The sequence below is a fragment of the Oreochromis niloticus genome, linkage group LG2 (assembly GCF_001858045.2).
Source record: "Oreochromis niloticus isolate F11D_XX linkage group LG2, O_niloticus_UMD_NMBU, whole genome shotgun sequence".
Taxonomy (NCBI): domain Eukaryota; kingdom Metazoa; phylum Chordata; class Actinopteri; order Cichliformes; family Cichlidae; genus Oreochromis; species Oreochromis niloticus.
In genome coordinates, this window is record NC_031966.2 from 28,277,312 (window position 1) to 28,299,567 (window position 22,256).

At 39.9% G+C, this 22,256-nt stretch overlaps 2 protein-coding genes across 3 annotated transcripts in view; one reads left to right on the top strand and one right to left on the bottom strand.

Annotated features, from left to right (window-relative positions):
* The first annotated feature begins 242 nt into the window (after positions 1 to 242).
* On the top strand, positions 243 to 19,964 carry ergic1 (endoplasmic reticulum-golgi intermediate compartment 1). The gene is made up of 10 exons (XM_003445872.5): positions 243 to 436; positions 6,751 to 6,812; positions 10,587 to 10,659; positions 11,110 to 11,204; positions 14,372 to 14,496; positions 15,071 to 15,175; positions 15,277 to 15,337; positions 16,467 to 16,567; positions 17,300 to 17,422; positions 19,082 to 19,964. Exons 1-10 carry the CDS (start codon positions 417 to 419, stop codon positions 19,187 to 19,189), a joined length of 873 nt encoding a protein of 290 aa, XP_003445920.1. The 5' UTR covers positions 243 to 416; the 3' UTR covers positions 19,190 to 19,964.
* Positions 19,891 to 22,256, bottom strand: part of flt4 (fms related receptor tyrosine kinase 4) — a 49,376-nt gene continuing 47,010 nt past the window's right edge. For both annotated transcript variants that reach the window (XM_019345099.2, XM_005467923.4), the window contains one exon: positions 19,891 to 21,653. In XM_019345099.2, coding sequence (XP_019200644.1) covers positions 21,434 to 21,653 — 220 coding nt within the window. In that variant the 3' untranslated portion in view covers positions 19,891 to 21,433. The remainder of the gene's footprint in view (positions 21,654 to 22,256) is intronic.

Genomic DNA, 22,256 nt, shown 5'->3' on the forward strand with positions numbered 1-22,256 from the left:
CCCATTTTTGTCATGAAATTCACAATCCCTTTTCCTCTTAAAATTCACATTACTAAATAAAAAAAAAGACACTGCATAATTTTCCGTCAATAAAATTATTTTTAAAAATGTGATCGTATTGCATAAGTTCATCTTTTGTTCATCTTAATGTTAATTTTTAATTATTTCTTAATTTAAAAAAAACAACGGGACGTTTTCCCATTCATGTTTCGGCCCGTTATAATACGGCTGCATCACTCGGAGGAAGAAGAATCGTAGTGAACAGGAAGTACATCTCAGCCAATCAGCTTCTGCAAAGCGTCCTAAGCTGACGTCAGCCCGGTACCCATGAACAACCGGTAGCGTTGAAGATAGTATGGTCTCCTGTTGTTTGTAGTTTTCTTCTTTTTAACGCCCCTGTCCAACGTGCAAACACCATGACTTTCGATGTTAGGAGGTGAGTACGGGGGGCTTCCGGTTCTTTGTGGCGGGATATGAAGGGGAAAGTGGTGGTGGTGGTCTGCTGTCTGTGAGCTGTAGATGAATCAACACTTGGCTCAGCATCACATGCTACTGAGGCAGCCAAAGTTATCACAATGATGTGTTGCATTTGACATGACGAGCTCAGTTTTTTATTTTTTTTTTATTTTTTTTTTTTTAATACACGGGTTTTCGTTAAGTCGCCGCAGTGATGCTCGGGTTTTTGTGTGGGTTCCTTTTTTGCGCATGTGCAAATGTCCTCGTCCAGCTTTGCAAGACGTGAGCCCGATTACAATCAGCAGAGCGGCAGTCTAAACAGAGGTGATGGCCTGGGTTGGTTTGGTTTACAAAAGAAACTGTAGCACATTCAGTACACAAACATCAAAACATTCAGCCATTAGCCACCAATAAACAGTGAAACCGGAACACAGCCATTGCAGAGCCATTCAAGCCATTAATCTGCAAGTTAAACTTGTTTGCCACACCTTCTCTACAGGGCTGTTAAACCTATCAATAGAGTACGGCCAGTTAGAATAAAAAACAGGATGTTTGCGTTGGCCATTTGCATAGTGTTCACTTCATTCTGTTTGCCATTGCCAAGACAAATTTAGTGACAACACATTTTGAGCCAGTCTTTAGATTTTAAATGGAAATCTGCCATATCCACGGTCACAACTGTTAAGTTCACAGAGATGAATCCTTACACATTTATACAGAGTCTAAAACGGCATCTGATAAACTCAACTGCAGCGTGTTCTGGAAGCTAATTAAACACATACAAAACGTATATCTTCATAGGCTCTGAATAAGTAATGTATTACTTTTGCAGTTATCCTGTTGCTTACCAGACTCAACAAAAGTCATTTCTTAACAGTATTTTAAGCATCTGCTATACTGAAGAAAAACATTTAGCAAAGTCAAAACCAAAATATCTTCTATGTATTTTATTTTGAGAGCAAATTAAGTTGTAAAGTACTTGTACTTGTTAATAATATTTATGTTTCCTGCCTGTGGATTGCAGTGTTACATTTTGGGCTTATTCAAATGACTTTTAGTTGTTTGTTGGTTTCTTACCATCTAAATTAAAAAAAATTCTCAAAACACTATCTTTGACACACAGAATTAATGTAACACAATATTTGAGTATGGACTGGTTCTTATAAAGCAGTTTTCTAGTTTAACGGAGCACTCAAAGTGCTCTTTACTACAAGCTTTAGTCACCCATTCACACAGTGCTTTGTTCTATGCTATCTGGACGAGTATGGGGTTCACTCCCTTGCCCAAGGACGTTTTCGCAACTTTACCATGACCTTCCGAATAGCAGATGACCCGCTCTCTCTTGAGCAGAGCTGGTGCAGTTAATCTTACCAGGTAGCCACATTTAGTGCCTAATTGTAACATTAATTCTTACTGGTAGCAGTTTATAAAGAGAGAAAGTTAATATTGAGCAGAATTGAGTTCGGCTTACTAGCGCAACAGTCACAGTTTCTCACATGGACCCTAGGAAAACTCAATTGCCCATCCCAGGTCCTGAGCCACAGCTTCCATTAGTAAATGTGATGTCATTTGCTGATAGGTCAACAGGAACCAACAAGGCTGATATGTGACAATGTTTCAGCTAATCCTCCCAGCTCTATTTAATGTGAAGTAATCACAGTTTTCAGATAGCTGTATTGCTGTGCTGAATGTTAACGCAGAAAAATTGGACAGATTGATGAAAACGGTCAACAGCACGGTCAAACTGAAAATCTGTGTCTGTCATCTTCCAAAGATTACAGCTGTGTTGTGATGACAGAACAAATTGTAACACTCTTAATGAACTGTGTGTCACAAGAGGTCAGATTCTCATCGTTGGATGCTTTGCTTGATGCCTCGATCATACAAAACCCCCATTGCAACAGCTAGAAAAGGCTTGAGTAACTGTTTCGAGGAGTTGTCCTTTCAAAAATACTGCAGGGTTAGTCACCAGCGTGAGGGTGTGTAACACTTTTTGGCTACCATAGATTGCACCATCCACAAAAGTAGGATGTATTCCCAGAATGTGCATGTTATTTATTTCAAAGCGCACAGCAAATAAGCTAAAGTGCGAAGCTGGTGTTTTTCTGCCTTTATGTTCATAAATCTAATGAGCAAAAATAATAAGGTGCTAATTTAAAATTTAAAACCTAATTGCATGTACACATTTTCATTTCTTTAAAAAAAAGACACAGAAATCATTGCAGCAGCTGGACAGTTGGTAAGTTAGTCAGCTTTCCTCAAAGAGTTACTTGTGTATTTGTTAAGGACTATTTTAAGCTCTGGATTAATGTACAGTTGGTGTTCTAGGTTTTTTTTCCCAGCAGCAGGATGGTGTACACATATACGGTCTTGTGTTCCCCTTCTAATATGTGGTAGTAAATTTCTGGGTTTGGTCTTTTCTAGAAATACATAGCTTTCTCAGCTGCTGTAGACTGGCATTTCAACAGTAATAAAGTTCCTTCAAAAATGCCAACTTCCAACAATGAGGATCATCTCATTCAGGATGATCGAACAGCGTCACTGAAGGAACGAGTGAATCACCGAAAGGCTTTTATGCCCAAGTTTAATGTCCTTTAGATTATGTCATTTATTGGCACAAGGACATGTTGTGTTAGCCAACCTGATGATCTGCTGTGTTTATTACATCGTCACTTTAGAGCCTTAATATGGATTCTCCCTGTTTTTTCAGTAATTGCAGTAATGACTTTATCGTAACAGCAGTTGGGTTACCTACGTAAAGAGAGAAGTATTGCTTATATTCTGTGGTGTAAGGTGTGAAAAGAAGAACCTTGATTGTCTGTAATGTGGGTTTACTCGGCTATACATGGAACAAACTACTGACTCACTGTGAGTCATTTGCGAGATTCGGCTTATTTATTTAAGACCCTTGAAAAGTAGCCTCATGCTTTCGTGTCATGGTGTTAACAGAGAGATGCTGGTACATCATGTTCTCCCTAATCACATAACATCTGAGCAGTGAGATGTGACGGAAGGAGATGTGTTGATTGTAATTCAGGAAATTACGAATGTAAGTGGTACACCGAGATGTGAACCCTTGAACCTCATCATAAATATTCATGAAGTGTTCTGAGTAAAGATAATTCGATAAAACCACAGTTTTGCACAGGTTAAAAATACATATACTGAAAGTTGATGTCAGTCTTTTTTTTATTACACTTCAGTAAGTGTATAGTCATGTTTTTCTTTAAAGTATATTTTCTTTAATTTTAAATAACTCCAAGATCTTTTAAATATTTTTTAAATTGCTGACTTTAAAAGGTTTATAACTTTATAAATTGTGCTTTATTATAATAAAGTTACTGACTACATTTTGAAGCCGCATACAAGGAAATAAGAAACTTTTTAACCAGTTACTTTAAAAGTCGAAAAGCCTGCAGCTCTGCTCTGCTCTGGATTCCACTCTTTATGTTCTCGGATTAGTTCTCCACACTCTGGACTCTCTGCTCAGTTCAGCTACAGTTCCCCCACTGCTCTGCACAGCAGGCGACCCACGTGTTTCCATGTGTCCACAACCAGCTCTGTCACAGCTCAATATTCCATCCAGTCAGCCTAAAGTAATTACTTCTGCTAGCCACTACGATGATAATAACAGACAGCTAGTGTAGCCAAATACAAATCATTAAACTGCTTATGTTAAAGTGTGTGACAGCCAAGTTAACATTTATGCTAACTGTTTAATACCTGTTCAAATGGGAGCTTTACTAGTGTCTGAAGTTTCTCCTAAACTGTCATTTAGTGTTATAACATATTAATTTTACTAATGAATTCATTGCCTTTGTCACCTCAGAGTGAACACATTGTGGGACTGCTTTAAAATGTTACAAATAAGTCTCTTTTTTTTAAAAAAACCCGGAAATAGTTTAGCTGTGAGGCAGTAAACACAACTCATTTTGGTTAATGTCAAGTGGAAGTTGTGTGTTGTGGCCTTGTCTATTATTGTCCTTTTGTGGTATAATCTTAAATCAGACCTTTATTTACCTACCCCTGGCTTGAAGTGCGGGACATTGTTTGTGAAACAGCAGTGTTATTCCAGTAGGATGACATGATCACAGTATGTTTTTACTTTAATGTCAAAGCAGAATGACGTATGTGAGCGAGGAAGCGTGTGTCTGCATGCAGCATATTGCTTTTAACTAGTGAATGGTGTGGTTACATGGGTCACCTTTTAAAATCAGATGATGTGTAATTTGAAATACTTAAGCGAATATTGTATGTGGAGGGAGTGATAGTGAAGTCATATTGTTCTTTTTTTTCAATATGTTCAACTGTTAAAAACAAAGTTTGATATATATATATATATATATATATATATATATATATATATATATATATTAAATAAATAAATAAAATACCTTTTGATGCATAGGAAGTCAGGAAAGACTACTTATCACCTTGAAGCAAGAAGGGAGAAAAATGCTACATATGTAACAAAGTGAATTTAAGCCAGTATTTATATCTACAGATACACATGTAGTTTTTATAAGGGGAATTTATAGCTTTTGTTTAAAAAAAAAAAAAAAAAAAAAAAAAAAATCCCGTCCACGTAAGCAATGCAATGGAAACTATCTCAGGCCTTATGAAAATACAAGAACTAATGTCATGCATATTCAAGAGCACACAAGTAGTGATAAAACACTAGTTCTATGGAAATGCTAGCCAATCAGAAGCCTGACTTTAAAAAAAAGACGGCAAAGGCTCACACATTTGACACTGTAAGACAATAAGAAGTATTTTAAAAGCTCAGTTTACATGTGTACAGAAGGCAAAAATGCATAGAAAAAGGTCCATTTTCTAAAATACATGTGCATGTAGCTGATCTGTTTCTCTAATTAAGCTGAAAAAACCAGTATTTGTATGAACAAGAATAATCCAAATATATTCCAGATGAACTTCCTTAATTGTAAAATAATTCTAAAAAAACAGAGGTTATATATTTCGAATGTATCATTTAAAAATGATCCTTTCCTTCCATAATGCTGAACTTGACAAACTGCACAACTCGCATATTCCTAAAATGAGCTCAGCTGTTTTACGTTGTTATCAGTGGCTGAATACATATCTCGAACATCTCTGTTCCAAATAATACCACTATGACCACAATCTGCCTTCAGCCTTAGTCTATTCATACCATCTACACCGCGGAATGCGTAAGTAATACTTGAATAAACTCCAAAGACCTGGAAAAGACTAGAACTCGACTTACAAGGCCTTCACATGGTGGGGATGTATATCATTTTGCTCCACCTGTCAGGTTGTTTCATGTGAGGAAAGGCAGTGCACATTAACTATCTACATTAGTATAGAAGTTGCCCTGATGTATACACATAGAGGAATGCTGAATGAGAGTTTTAGGATCTAGGAGTGCTTCACATTAAAACAAAGGCGTTAAAGCAGGAGGTTATGCAACACCGAGAGAAGAAGCAGAGGTGGATTACAGGAAGCCCACCCTCATACTTCCTCCCCGGCGCTGCATTGCATTAGCTGTGATTATTTTTCTGGACGCTCTAAGTGGAAGAAATGTAGACAGATGTGATTGTTTTGGTAAGAGATGGCTAAGGAGAGTTGAGTGGGGAGATGAGAGTATCGGGGTGTGGGTGGAGTTTGCACAGTCAGCCAAAAGATTTTTCACTGCCCAAAAAGGACAAGCGCAAGGAGTCCTGAACCGAAATAGTTTTGGTGTTGAGTAGCAGATTTTTTCTCCTTCCTTTTTCTAGCTCCCAAAATTGGCAAGAACAGTATTTCACAAGCAGAATCGATTGTGTCAGGTGGAAATGATCTTCCCATCTCTTAAACGCTGATTTACGAGCAGTTTGAGAAAGGTATTTTTAGAAATATCCAAAAATGTTAAACTGAGGATTTTACCGAGAGTAAATCAGCAGTTCTTATATCCACTTACTGCCAAGAAGTTGAAACCATATGATTTAAAATTGTCGGTGAACTTGTGTTTATGTTTCTGTGTGTGTTTTTGTTGGCTTTGTGTATGTGTGGAGTGTTAGACCTTTGTTGGGGTCAGTTCATAATTACAGAGCAGACATTCAAAGGAAGAGGTGTAACCCTGTAAAAGTCCGTGTGTGTGTGTTTGTATGTGTTGCGGTTGGCCGTCTGGATCTGTTATATATAATGGCGGACGTCCAAAGCTAACATTCCATCGTGCTTCTGTAATATCGCACGGCATGATGGGTACAGAATGTGCAATGTTTTTCTGCACATAATATTTACATTTGCTATATATTTCTTTTTGTCTCTCCTCAGATTTGATATCTACAGGAAAGTGCCAAAAGATCTCACCCAGCCAACATACACAGGAGCTTTCAGTGAGTAGTCCTTCATTCACAGGCCAAAGTTATGAGCATCTACTTTGAGGTTTTCATTTTTGTAATTTTTTTTTTGGGGGGGGGGATTTTGTTCCACATATGCAACAGGAATTCCTGAATCTCGCTTCTATAAATGGAAGATGCAAAATGTGGCAAAATAAGACGTGAGACGTAATCACTTTTTCCAGTGAAAGTTAACTGAAAAGGTCATCCTTCGTGACTGTACAGCTGCTTGCAGTAGTTTGACATCAGCCAAAACACTAGTTCTGACTGCTCTGGCTGTTGGTAGCAAAATCTGCCTCTGCAGCACTTAGAGTGAGAATTAACACAAACCAAAGCGTAAAGGCAATAAACCATATTTCGAACAAATAAGATGGCATGTGTTAATGTTTGTGCCAAAGAGCAGCTGGTGCTTAGATTTGTGTGTGTGGGGGCTTTTTTTTTGTGCTGACTAAAGGCCTCACCTTATTTCCATAGTGGATTCAATCAGTTCACTTTAGTGTAAATGTCAGTGTTTAATTTCAGTGTAGCTTTTAGTAACTCTAGTATTACTATTTTAGTAGTTCAGAATAGGTATTGCAAAATAAACACAGCACTTTATGATTACAGTTGACTCACAATTATAGACATCTCAAATGAAATAAAGGTATGCAACAAAGTATAACTACAACATACTATTTTTGTTCAGTATGATAAAAAGAACTTGCTCAACTTTACATTGAAAAATATAGAAACATGCTAATTGTTGAATATCAGAGTTGCTAAAAACTATTTTTTTAAGCTAAGCTGTGTAAGCAGGGCTAACCTAGCATCATTTATCCTATTGGTTAGCAAGCGAACAAATGGTTGAGTTCAACTGTTTAGTGATTCACTTTTTTAGCAATAGTTGAGTTGTATACTAGCAGGAACATTTGCTTGTGAATTGTTGGTGTATTTTTTTTTTTTTTTTTTGCATTTTTGCATTTTTACTGAATCGACCAGAAATCAATAAAAAAAACAAAAAAACAACTTTCATCTATATAGCTAGCCCATCTTTATGCTAATTCCATTCTAGCTCTAGCATACAATACACCAGCCAGTTAAAAAAATCAAACAAAAAAACCAACCCAAAACACACACACACACAAAAATTTTAATCCAAAGTTTGTTTTTGGAAGCATGGACTTTGTATTTGTTTTTAACATAGAGTACTGTACAAAGCTCTGATTCCACCACACATTGCTTTATATTTTGCATGGAAAGTGGGTGCAGTAATTCTAACGAGACACTCACTGTTGTACCTCTCTCCAAATGGTGGGGTGCGAGAACTGGACTGAAAATATGTGAAAAATGTGCAGCCAATGTCCAATGAAAAGCTTAGAATGACCTTCAGAAAGCCCGAGGAACTATTGTTCTCTTACAATAAAGTCTGGCTCCTTGGGGTTAAACTACAGCGAAATGAACAGTGACTCGAGACTGTTGCACAGTACTTTATTTTGATTTCTCTGATCTCTTTAAAGCACCTCATTCTTAACTCAAAATGACATTTGAGTCCTAGCAGGGCTTCACAGTCTGTAACCTACTTCTTGAGCTTGAACAGTGAAGCTTGAGCTTGAAAAGTAAATAGAACTGGATGCCAGTCCCTGCTCTGGGAGGCAGATGTTTAGGAAAAAGATGACAAGTGATTCAAGTACTTCCCTTTTGTCAGCACAGAGGTATGCTCTTATGTAAAAAACAAACAGCTCAGAGCAGTACCTGTTTTAGCACATCTGGTATGGCAAAAATGCTAATAATCATTCTGTCTCATAGTCACTGGCACCTCAGGAGTCATCAGTGGAAATCTGACTGCTTTTTCCAGTCAGGTCATGAGTTTTCCTACTTGTCATCAATAAGTCATTGTGTAATCAGAGGCTATATTGATTATTCACTGCTTGATAGAAGACAAGAGCTCTGATGACACATTTTTGGCACCAGTCTAATTCATTAGTCAGCTGACAAAGACACATAGTAGGAAAACTGTCAACCAAACTCATGGCACAGTGGATAAACTGAAGTGCCGTTTCAGTATTGGAGCCTTTTAAGGCAGAGAAAAATAATTTTCTGAATAGACAGCAGAAAAAAGTTACTAAAGTTATACAGCAACGTTTCCACCCAAGAGGAAATGGATATAAGTTTTTCCTGCACTCAGTTAACTCCCTTCCTGTCTCCATCCGCTGTCTAGGGATGACGCCACTGGTTAGATTGGGATATTAGAAACCTGTTAATGCTTCATCTACAGCAGGCCAAATAACATTCAGGCCACGGTGGCAAAAAAGAATCAGAGCCTGCCTTTTCACAAAAGGCCAAATATTTGACCCTCATCGGCTTTTTTTGCCCCAGGGCACATTCTGCAGGGCTCAGTTTACCCTAAACAAAAGCTCTGTTTTGCCCACTGTGGTTTCTGGAACTGCTCATGTTTTGGATTTAATGTATCAGTCTCTTGTTTGTCAGATTTTTCTCTCTTAGTATTTGTGTGTTTTTTTTTTTTGTTGTTTTTTTTTTTGCCTGGGCTGGTTTGAAAAAAAAAAAAATCAAATTTGCCTGTGCTATGTGGGGAAAAATGAGCCTTAGAAGGAACAAAGACGTTACAAAAAAGCCACATCTGATTGCATAAATAGGGCTAGTTTCAAATGTCAGCGACTGATTCATGGTGTTATTGTAGCCGATTCCTTTGTGTCACAGTCCAAAGAATGTCCGAGCTGTCCGGGTAAGCTGGAGCGTAAATAGAAGACATGTCTTTGTAAATCATTTCGAGGTGTCAGTATTTCCATTGTGAGACTATTTAAAATCGCTCATCTTTAGTAATCGTCGTCCTATATTGCATCCTTTGAAGGCAGGGAAAACTTACTCTACAAGTCTTTTAATGAACCTGAATTCGTAATCTATGTGTCATAGTGACACTCCCTTGTTTGTTGGTTAAATATTACCTTATGTAAAGCTTCCTCTAGCCACAGGTCCGCCTGTGACGCCCTGCTAAACCACAAGGTCACGTGACTGTGCGAACCTAAGAGACAGTTGCCACGTAAACATGCCTCACCTGCTGAGCGAGAGCTTTCTAACCGAGGCTCTCACCATACCAGATACACCACATTTGCGCAGACATAGATCAGTTCCTTCCATATTTATCTTAGTAAACACATGGCCACTCTTTTATTTGACTCTTCGGCTGATTAGTTTGGCACATGGAGGGAAGCAGACGACCTGGCTGCTTCTCCTTTAGTGTGTTTTTAAGCTTAGGCTTTATGTCGGCACAAAGATACTGAACAGTTAAGGTTAATTTTCCTACTTTGGTTTCTGCTCAGCATCTTTTGTATAAGCCATTTTTGGTCTGGGTGACTGTCAGTGTGCGAGTTTAAGAAGCCTAAAATGTTGTTTGTAGGGCTTACTAAGGCGTAGCATGAGATCACCTCTCTCAAAGAAGAAATGCTGTCATGGCCGCCTGCTGTGCTGGTATTTAATGTGTAATTACTGTAGGAGGTTCTTTAAAAGAAAGAAAAAAACAACATAATGGCAGGGCTAACGCTGTCAGTAAAATTGCTATTTAGGGATTTATTTTTTTAGCTGCTGTGATTTCATTAATACCAATAGCTTAGGTCAGCCATTCCTTAAGACCCGGTCAGTCCAGATCATTTGACTTGCATCATTCTGTGTGAAGCTTGTGTAACTTCTGTGTGAAAGAAGTGATACATGAGACATCACCAGTGACCTAGGTTTGAACAATGTCTTCATTCTGACTTTCTTCCTCTTTGCCCACAGTTTCCATCCTGTGCTGTGTCTTCATACTCTTCCTCTTCCTGTCTGAGCTGACGGGATTCATAGCCACTGAAATGTAGGTACTGCCGCTCGTCTGTAATATCCTCTGGCTGAAACGCACAGTTCCCTGGTTACCACGCAGGCACAAACAGGGACTTAATTATGAATGTCAATGCCCTCATTATGATGTATTCTGCCCAGCCAGTGTTGTAACCAATGAATGGAGTCAAATTTGTGACAGGAAATTGGCTTTGTGCATGCGTCAGCCTCTTGGCGATGTGTAATAAGCGATGACTTGGTAAGGGTGTGACAGAAAGGAAATTACACCGGCAGAGATACACAAATGCGCTCTCCTTGCAATTTGGCAGAAGATGAGTCCCCTACTATTAAAGTGGCGCACAATGGCATGACGATGAGGGAGAAAAGTGTCTTTTTCTAATGACAATACCACATTTTTTTAAATTAAAAGTTGATTTTCTGTTCTAACCATCTCTAACCTTTTTTTTCTTTTCTCCATCCATTGCAGTGTAAATGAACTGTATGTGGATGATCCCGATAAAGACAGTGGTGGGAAGATAGAAGTGAGTTTAAACATCAGTTTGCCAAACTTACACTGTGATTGTGAGTATATACATATATACAAATATCTATTTCTTTGCATTACATCTTCTGTTTCTGTTTTTTCTCTTCCGCACTGTGTAAGGCCTCTTTTAACAGTTTGTTTTCCCCTTTATCTGACTCATGCTTATCATGTGCCCTGTCATTTAACATGTCATATTAGCAAAGGATAAACTATCCCTTAGATAAAGATGCAGACTCTCAAAACTACAGTGATGTGCAAAAGTCTTGAGCCACCCCTCAGTTCTTTAGATTAGATTAGATTAGATTAGATAAAACTTTATTAATCCCTTGGGTGGTTTCCTCCGGGAAATTCAGTCACTTATGAATCATTCAAGTATGAAAAAGGCACAATTCAACAATTTAAAGGGACGAATCAGTTTTGTGTCTACGCGTAACAGAAATTAACATGTTTAACTTTAACAATAGCAGTTAATAAGCAGCAAAGACCTGACACAGGACCTGACAGGTCCAGATGCGTCTGGACCTTCAGTTGATCCACTGAACTTCACTTTACTCTTCACTGAAACTTCAATGGGCTCGGTGGAAGGGTGTGCTCTCAAGAAGCCATTATTATTGATAAGAAAGAGGGAGAAAAGCCAAATTACACAAGAATTGGACTGAAAATCAGTGGTAACGGGTCTTATAGAGTGATGAATCCAAATTTGAATTATTTTGAGGATATTGTCAAAGTTGATGGAATTATGAATGCAGAAAAGTCTCATAAGATTTTCTACTTTCTACTATACAATATGGAAAGTTGTATTGGGGTGACCGTGGCTCAGGGGGTTGGGAAGCGTATCTGCAACCGGAAGGTCGCCGGTTCGATCCCCGGGCTCTCTGTCCTGGTCGTTGTGTCCTTGGGCAAGACACCGATGGTGCGATATGGCAGCCTCGCCTCTGTCAGTGTGCCCCAGGGCAGCTGTGGCTACAACAGTAGCTTGCCTCCACCAGTGTGTGAATGTGAGAGTGAATGAATAGTGGCATTGTAAAGCGCTTTGGGTGCCTTGAAAAGCGCTATATGAAATCCAATCCATTATTATTATTATTATTATTATTATTATAAAGTGTTGATTGGCAGCAGCTTTATATTTCAGCATGACAGTGATCCCAAACACACTGTCGATGCAGTAAAGGCGTAGGTGGATGGAAAAAAACACAATGAAACAGCTTCAGTCAAGGATTGGCCCCCACAGAGCCTGGACCTCAGCATTTTTGAAGCAGTGTGGGATCATTTTGACAGAGAACAGAACAAAAGGTAGAAACATCGAAAAATGAGAACTATTAGACTATCTGTCTAAGAGAGTTCAGGCTGTGTTAATGAATGGTGGCCTTACTAAATATTGACTTCCCACCTCATTAGAACTGTTTTTGCCATATAATACTGTATTTCCATGTATGTTTCGGTAACCTGCTGCATCTATTTTCCATTTGCCTAACAAAATGTAAAGAAATGAGGCATGGCTCAGAACATTTGCACAATACTGCACTGGCAGTTTTGGTCTGGCATGCTTGTAGATAAGACGAGCGCATCCTCTGCCATGTATCTCCTGTTGAATCTCGTGCTGCCATACAGCTGTGATCTGTGTTTCACATTAAGTCGCCTCTACTGGCTCGTACCCTGCGCTCAGATGTCTGTGGAACGTGCGCTTGAAGGGTGCCAGGTCAGTTTTGTGCTCCTCATGCCCTCCCCCAGCCCCTTCTCTAAAACTATGCCAAATGACAAATCCCTTGCACAAACACACCGGCAGGTCTCGGGACAGCGCAGAAAACTCACACATCGATTCAGCTCGGGCGATATCCAAAAATGGAAAAGCTTATAACTTGCTTGTGTGAAAATTAAGTCCAGATTTGTGCGATAGAGGCTTTGGCACGCAGACACACAGCTGCTGGCCATGTGTTCAGACGAGCTCACTCACTCATGGCATGCCTAAACAAAGGCCGTCCCCCTGCCGTTACTAATGAAAGCTCTTGATGATTGTATGTATAGGTCGTTTTGTTTATTTGCAAAATTGAAGCCCTTTCCCTTCCCCCTCAAGTTTGGGTCCCATTTAAATACCAGCTCAAACACGTCGGTTTGACCACACAGTGCAGCTGCACGTAATGAGCAGAAATGTTCCTCTCCTCACGAGTTAATATTCTACACAAGTCAATTTTCCAAAGAGGTTGTCATCCATTGCAAATTTACTTCAAGGAAGAGGCTCTTTCATCATGGAAAACCTGACATTTCCATCCCCTGGTTTTAGCGTTTATCTGCTCTGCTGCTCCAGAGTTAAACATCATCTCTCTCCGGTGACCTTTACCGATTGCCCCGCCTTGATTTGTGACTTCATGGAAAAGCACATCCGCGTGTAAATAACCTTATACTAACCTCCACTTTCTATCAACCTGCTTCCAGTCCTAAATGTCTTAAAAAGGAGAAACAACCATCTCTCACTGGCGCATACACACACACACAGGGACACGTCACTTATATTTATGCACTGTATTTTGAGATCTGGATAGAGATGGAGAGGGGGGAGAATCCCGTCTTGAATGTCAAAGGTCAGACAGACGGCATGTGGAGGTTTTTAGTACAGATCAAGCAGACATCCCTCTCTCTCTCTCTCTCTCTGTGCACTCGTGGGTGACATAAAATGCAGGCAGGCTCTGAAAATAGGCCACTGCCAATGTGTGCCACCGCAGCCTAAAAGAAAGGGGTGAAGTCTAAATGGAAAAACACCGACACGGGGAGACGGGGGTGATTGGGTATCGTAAATGGTCTGATTGTGTGTTTACTCTGTGGATCACTTTGTGCAGTGATAATCAGGTATTCTCTTTTTCTTTTTGAATAAAAACTACTTGTTTGGTTTTTCAAAATAAAATAAAGAAAACAGCAACAACAAACAGCTGCTCATATTTAACCAGAAGGTGGTGATGGTCCCAGATGGCTGATTTTTGCTGAAACTCATCAATAAAATAGGCAAATATTTGTTATAGAGTTAAAAAAAAATCACTCGAGTTCGTCACTGTTTTCCGGATATCTTAGAGATTAAAGTAATCACTAAAACAAATAAGTCCCAGAAAAACAGTCAATAATTTTTTTGTTGATTCCTTTCTATTGTTTAACTAAACGATTTATTGGCCGATCATCCCAGCACTTGTCTGAGTTTGTGTTTCTTTGCTTTCAGTGGTGGGTTTGGACATCCAAGATGAGATGGGACGCCATGAGGTCGGTCACATAGAGAACTCCATGAAGATTCCCCTCAACCAGGGTGATGGTTGTCGCTTTGAGGGAGAGTTCACCATCAACAAAGTAAGACCTCATCCGAGAGTGCGAGAAGCCTAATCCATACATGCTGTGTGAATCACTTATACTACTGCTTCCCTTCAGGAAATTGCAAAACTCTGCTTTTCTGTGCCCAGTAGTTACACTGACGGACTGGGTCGGGCTGATATTTGTATTTTACTGACAAGCAAGCTTGGATTGAATGTCAGCTTGTATATTTGAGTTGGACTCGAGTTAAAAATGGAGATTGCCCCCACCAACCTCTTGGGTCTAAATTGAGTTATGCTAAATTGAGGGTGCGCTTGGATTTAGTTACACCTATTCATATAATCTAGGCACCATGAAGCTGTGTTTGTCTCACGTCTGCATCTTGTGCGTCAGTCTTTCCACTACATTTACAGTGATTAACCCTGCAGTTGAACAATTGACACTCATGCTTGTGGGAGTAGTTGGAAATATGTAAAACACACGCGGTCTGGAGGCAAGGAACATTTAGTTTCCAACCAAACGCATTCAGGCTCCCTCATTAGCTAGCTAAATGTCTTGCAGGTGCTTGTGGTGTTAGGCACAAACCCACCTCAATGTGTTTGTTTATGTTCAGGTACCGGGAAACTTCCACGTGTCGACACATAGTGCCACAGCACAGCCTCAAAACCCTGACATGACCCACACCATCCACAAGCTTGCCTTTGGAGAAAAGCTCCAGGTGGGGACACATATTATTTTTTTTTTTTTTTAAGATGGAGAAAGTGGAGAAGAATATCTGCAATATGAACACAGATCTTTTCTGTCTTCATTGTCACACAGGTACAGAAAGTCCAAGGAGCCTTTAATGCTTTAGGAGGGGCAGACAAGATGTCATCTAACCGTATGTATCTAGACAGCAAATGTAATAATTATGACCACCTTACACCATATTGCCAGAAGTATTCCCTTGTCTGCCTTCACACACATATGAAGTTGAGTGTCATCCTGTTCTTAATCCATCGGGTTTTATATGCTGCCCCACCGTTCACAGCTTTAAATCTTCTGGGAAGTTTTTCCACAAAGTTTAGAAGTGTGTTTATGGGAGTTTTTGACCAGAAGCACATTTGTGAAGTCAGACACGGATGTTGGATGAGAGCGCCTGCCTCGCAGTCTCCGCTCTTAATTCATCCTGTTCTGTTAGATTGAGTTCAGGACTCTGTGCAGGCCAGTCAAGTTCTTCCACACCAAACTTGCTCATCCATTTCTTTATGGACCTTGTTTTGCACACTGGTACGCAGTCTTATTGGAACAGGATGGAACAGTGCTGTCAGAAAAGTACTGTTCTCCTGGCAACCACCAAACCCAGACTTGTCCATCAGATTGCCAGAGTCGTCACTCCAGAGAACAAGTCTTCACTGCACTAGAGTCCAGTGGTGACGTGCTTTACATTACTGCATCCAGTGCTTTGCATTGAGCTTGGTGATGTAAGACTTTCATGTGGTTTCTTTGCCATGCAAACCTATTCCATGAAGCTCTCTACACACTGCTGTTGAGCTAATCTGAAGGCCACATGAAGTTTGGAGGTCTGTAGCGACTGACTATGCAGAAAGTTGGCGTCCTTACAAGGCGCTTCATGTCTGATTGCTTATGACTTCCACTTTGTTATAATACCACTAACAGCTGACTGTGGACTAGTAGTGAGGGAATTTCACGACTGGACTTGCAAAGGCAACATCCTATCAAGGTACCACACTTGAATTCACTGAGCGACCCATTTTTTAAAATATGTTTGTAGAACAATATAGGTGATTGATTTTATACACCTGTGACTGTGGGAGTGATTGGAACACCTGAATTCAGTGGTTGGTAGGTGAGTGAATACTTTTGGCAATGTAGCGTAGGATGATGTAATGTCACAAGACACTCATTGGACAGAACTACGTGGGAACTTGTTTTACAAAGACAGCATTCATCTTGAATACTGAAGATGCTTTGTTTGTCTTATTTAATTAATGTTATGTCTTTTGCAGCTCTTGCTTCACATGACTACATATTGAAGATTGTACCAACAGTGTATGAAGACCTCTCAGGCAGACAGAGGTTCTCCTATCAGTACACAGTAGCCAATAAGGTACCGCATCCCTGCACTCATTAGCTGATGACCTTTTCTCATCACAGAGGCAACGTGTCCATGTCAGCATACGGCCGGAGCACGTATAGCTCGTGTTAACATTGCACTCATCTGAAAGTGCTTAAAAAAAGCTTAATCCTAGTGACTGGAAAAACTCTCAAGATGTCAACAAACCATAAACGAAAAAAAAGAAAAAACACTTCCTAGAACCGTGTAGGAAGACAGCTGGGATTGGAGTGTGGAGTAATAACACTGCAGGTCAGCTGTGAAGAAGGGACAATAAGGGCCTGAGCAAAACATTTCCAAAACCTAATTTCCAAAGAATAAATAGTGATCCAGCTGAGGCCCGCATCCGAGCTTGGACTGCGACATTCTTCTGCGTCGTGTTAAATGTGTTTAATATGGTCAACATTATTGTGTTGGGCAGTTACTGCAGCACTGATTTTGGAGAAATGGAGTTATATCCACCGCCTGATAGCCATGTCAGCTCGTAACAATAATTCAATTTATATTGTAGCCTCCTCGAGGTTGCTTCATTGGAATAATATTCAGCTGAGATTCATTTTTAATGAATCATTTATGACTGTGGAGTGACTTATTCCGAAACTGATTCTGTAGTGACTCACAAACACCACTGCCACTGCTGTAGATAAGAATATGTGCTGATTTATTTTACAAGCGTAATGGGATTAAGTTCCTCACTTGTGATCTTTGTTTTTTTCCCACACACAGGAATATGTTGCTTACAGCCACACGGGAAGAATTATCCCAGCGATCTGGTTCAGGTACGATCTCAGTCCGATCACAGTGAAGTACACGGAGAGGAGACAGCCCCTCTACCGCTTCATCACAACAGTGAGTAAACACAAAGCCCGCGGCCCCAAGGCTGTTTACGAAAGCCGCTTTTATTTGAATTGCAGGTCTTTCAAGTTCAAGTCCAAAGATCAACTTTTTACTATCCTGTGCAAAAGTCTTGAACCACCCCTTATTTCATTATATTTTGCTTTCAAGGAGCCAGATATTCTTGTATTTTTTTTAAAGGGCTTAAGTAATAATTTTCCAGCTTTTCTGAAAGTCTTTCACAGTTTTTCTCTGGACTTTGGCTGCTGTTTCACTCATTTTCAGTCGTGTACGTGACCTTTTCTGTTTGTTTGTTATGCCACCTATGAATCATTCAAGGATAGAAAAGGCACCTGACTCAGTGAATGAGCTAGTGTTGTGTTTACACTCAGCAAATAACACATTTTGAATTGTATCTTTTAGTTTTTATCACAAAAGCAGCTTTATTACAGTTTCTTTAGTTAAGTCTATGAAAAAGGCCAAAGATAACAGTTTGGCGGGCATAAAATAGGATTTTTGCAACAACAAAGTGATTCCCAACAAGCTGGAGACTTAAAAAAAATGAGAAAACTGTAGAAATAGAGGACAACAGAAGAAGTGTCAGGCTTCTGAAAGGCATGCTCTGAAGAAATTGACTTGAGAGACACATCTGGCCCTTCAGTTGATTCATCTGCTGTTCACTGAAGTTGAATCAAAATTTGACCTCAGTGTAAGGGTGGCGGTCAAGAAGTCATTCTTAAGGAAGGGAAATGAGGAGAAAAGGGTGAGGAATGGCAAATTACACAGAAAATGGCCTGAAAATATTTCTTTGGTCAGGGGAGTGGTACAACGGTGTCGACAGCCATCTGTAAAACACGGTGGAGGTACTGTCATGGATTGGGCCTACAATTCAACCAGTGGTGTTGTAGATCACAAGAAGCAACAGCTTCATGGTTCATTGATCCTAAACAGAAAACATATACGTGGAGAGAAGTCCTGCACTTCCCCTCAGTTATGTTTCGCATTCCTGCATCTTATCTAAATATCTCTGCTTTGTGATTGAACATCCTCACTGCCCAGTACCAGATAGAAAATAAGCCGTTCAAATGTTTGCTAACATGGTTAAGAATGAAGCTGCTGGGTTGATCTCTGATCAAAGCCTGGCTAGCCGTTCCCTCCTTTTTCTAGTTTTTGTGCTAACCAATGTCTAACCATTTTCTGAATGAAGCTTTCATGTTGTTGGTATGAAATTTAATGACCATTTCCTAACTCGCTGAACTCCCTTTGTCTTCCTCGACTCCCCTTGTCATTGTTGGAATTTTGGCGTAGCCTGTAGCTCCTCATCAGAAAGTTTCCTGTTGACTGATAATGCGGTCAGCCTTGAATTGGCAGCCTGCCTGATGAGCTACACCATTATTCGTCTTGTGTGTTGTTTAAGTTTATCATGACTTAAGGCATGGGTAGGAGATGACTGTGTTTTTAATGTGATCATGAGTCACGGCTCAAGATTGTGAGTCAGCCTACAGCAGGGCTCTTTGTTGGATTCCAACAAGTGCCGAGGCGTCGGTGCAGAGCATTGTTTTGATAAATGGGATTAGGCCCAGCTGATATTGAGACGTAAGAAGAAGACATCAAAGCTCTGAAATCTGAAGCCTGACAGGATCGTTTTTTTCATTTTTCTTTCTTTTTTTGTAGATTTGTGCCATCATCGGAGGGGCGTTCACAGTCGCGGGGATCATCGACTCCTGTATTTTCACTGCTTCTGAGGCCTGGAAGAAGATACAGATTGGCAAAATGTCATGATGACCGCTTCCCACCCCTCCTCACATCTTATTTATAAGTGCAAAGTTGCTAGCCTGTTAGCTAAATCCAGCCCGAAACGACCTCCTTCAGGAGATTGTATCACCTTGTCCATATAAGAGTCTCGGGCACTTGATTTAACTACCAGGCTGCAGGGATGCGTCTGTTTTATTAAAGATCCTCCTGGACTCCTTCTGCTCCAGTGACGTGAGAATGCTGACTATCGCATGTCGGCTTCCTCCGTCTTCAGTGTCAGGAGGGGAAAGGAGAGGAGGCGATATCTTTTGTTACTGAGTCTGCCAGGGATTCATCCTGTATCTTTTTTCTTTCTTTTTTTTTCTTAAGGTTGCAGCTGGTATTTTTAGAATGACACGAAAGAATAATAATAGATATCCACATATATTCAATCAAAGGAACATTTTTAAATCATGGGTATAGGAAATGATATAATTCAGGGAGTAAATGGGATCAAAACAGGATCATCTCAGCCGGATGTGTTGTTAAATTAGGAGACCAATTTAGATTTTTGGTCCTCGTTTGAAGGAAGTATTGTCAGAGTTCATAAAACGTGCATAGGACGGGTCGAAATCTAAAGCGTAGTGTGTACAAATAGCATTTTGTGTCATGCAGCGTGGTCTGTCGTTTTTATCTCCAGTATTCCACCTGTGTGCCTTTTTGGCTTACTGTTAAACCGTACAGGATCATCACCAGCTCTCGTGTGTTTGTCAGCCTCTTTGTGCCACTGAAAGCTTTTCAGTTTCTCCTGCTTGTTTCAGTATCGGTGCAGCATTTATCATTGTTTACACTACAGTCTCTATTTTCCACTTTATTTCTACTCAGTCTCAGTGATGGCAAAAATATAGTGAATGTCTGGGGGTTTTTTTCTATTCTATTTTTGTTTATTTACATGGTATATGATTTTTTTAAAATGAATTTTAGTGTGGTTTTAATAAAGGTTTTTTTTTTCAAAGGGATAAACCTGTTCATCCGGGCCTCCGCTTCCTTTTATTCTGTTGTCACTACAACACTCCCTGTTATGTCAGTGATCATCGCTGACTTAAAAGCACCTTAAAACCTGTTTTTCTACTCTGAGTACCATCCTCTTCTCGTTAACGCTCAAATTACTGTAATCCCTGCGCTGTCCTCAGAGGTTACGATAAAGGTTACTCTGGTGTGATTCGTGTTTCCATAACAACCTCAGAAAGTGATCTGTGAAAGAGTTTTGACTTTAAAAATTTTAGGTTTCTTTTTATTTCTTTTCGCTTCTTTAAACTGCAAGAAATGTATTTGTAATAAAAGTCAAATTATGAAGGCCAGATTGTAAAGTTTTACACCTACGACTGACAGTTTACCTGAACAACATGGTAACGATTATTCTTAGAAGCTGAAAGTGGCACCTTTGGGTCTCCGACTTTGTGACATTTACAACTGCGAGAGTGTGCGTATACAAAGTGGACTTTGCACCAAGCCGGTTCTCATTTCCCTGAGCTGGCAGCCTGGGACAACACCCTGCAGGCTGTCATTTGTGATGTGAGCTTGTAAGAGGGCGTTAAACTGTTACAGCTATCATCGTGCTTACGTCCAGCTCTGATAAAGGTGCTTACCGTGAGTCACTCCTTTTATTCGCCCTCCATCCCTCTGTTTACCTCTGTCACTTATTACTTGTTGTGAGTCTAAGTGTGTCCACCTCCACTGAATGACACAGATGCCCAAAATATCTGTTTACTTCGCTGACTAAATCATCACAGAGCTTGTGGCTCTTTCTCACTGTGGGCCAAAACACAAATTGACACTTTACTCCACTGAAGTACAGCTTTTACGACAGATCCAACTCTAAATTCATATTCATCATTGGAAAAAAACAAGCAGAAGGAGATAAAGTTCTTTATTTCCTCTTGTATGAGTCATAATTTTCTCAAATAAAGAAAGAATTCTCTGCATATAAAAGATAAAAATATATATATGTGTGACTAGGAAATACTTGTGGGTTGTTTTTTGTCATAATGCTGCCACGCAGTGGCTGGTTAGAGGAACTTCAGGCACATGTAGCTCAGTCCATTTGTTGAGGCAACAGTCTGAGAGAGGAAGGATTTCAAGATGAGGAGAAAGGAATCATGAGAATCTAAAACCTGATCTTCAATATAAAAAAAAAAGACTAGTTACATGTCAATACTGAGATGTTACTGCAAACCATCCTCAACCTCAGCTGTCTGTGTTAAACCCCTTTTTTATGCATCTTTGGTAAAATTACACATTCGAAGAGGCCGGGGAGGTGGTATTTGGTGAGGAGTAGAAGTCACAGAAGCCCTCCTCGGACAGGTGTCCGTACTCGTTGTTGTAGAAGGTCTGACCTGACAGCTGGCTGAAGAAGTTGGGCCGGAGCCTGGAGCTGCCTGTGGCACGGCTTTGATCCGGGGAACTGTGGGAGGCTGTCAGAGGCTCCGTGCTGCTGCTGCTGTTCATACGACTGAGGAAAGAAGGAAAAAATTTACAGACTCGCACCTCAGGTTCATCGACTCAACTTTCTGTGAATTTTGATTGATACAATTCTCTATAACCTAGATAATCATTGCTGAATCCCCTGCCTATTACTATGAGCTTATTATTGCAAGACAGTCCCAAATACACAAATCCCCAGCATGTACACTTACGAAGTATTTGTGCAAAATGATGGAGCCCAGCTGCTTGAAGACATTATTAAGCAAAAGACATTCAGAGGCACCAAAGATACTGACACACTGATTTATTATACGTACTATAATATGTGTAAGAATGAATAATATATCCTCTAAAAGAGTGAATGTAATAAAGAATGGGATAGTTTATTTATTTTTGACTCCTTTTTGATCAGAGCATCTGCTCACATAGGCTCCTCCTACACTTTGCTGTAGGAGTAAGTTTTGCTTTTTTTCACTTTTAGTTTATGTTGGCTTTTTACAACATTGCAAATCTCAAAATGTTGCTAATACCCAGGTTTGAATGAGTCAGACAGTTGTTTACTCCCACTTACCCATGCATAGATCGAGACTGCACTGATGCTTACTTCCTTTGCAAATCTAGTTTCGTTCCA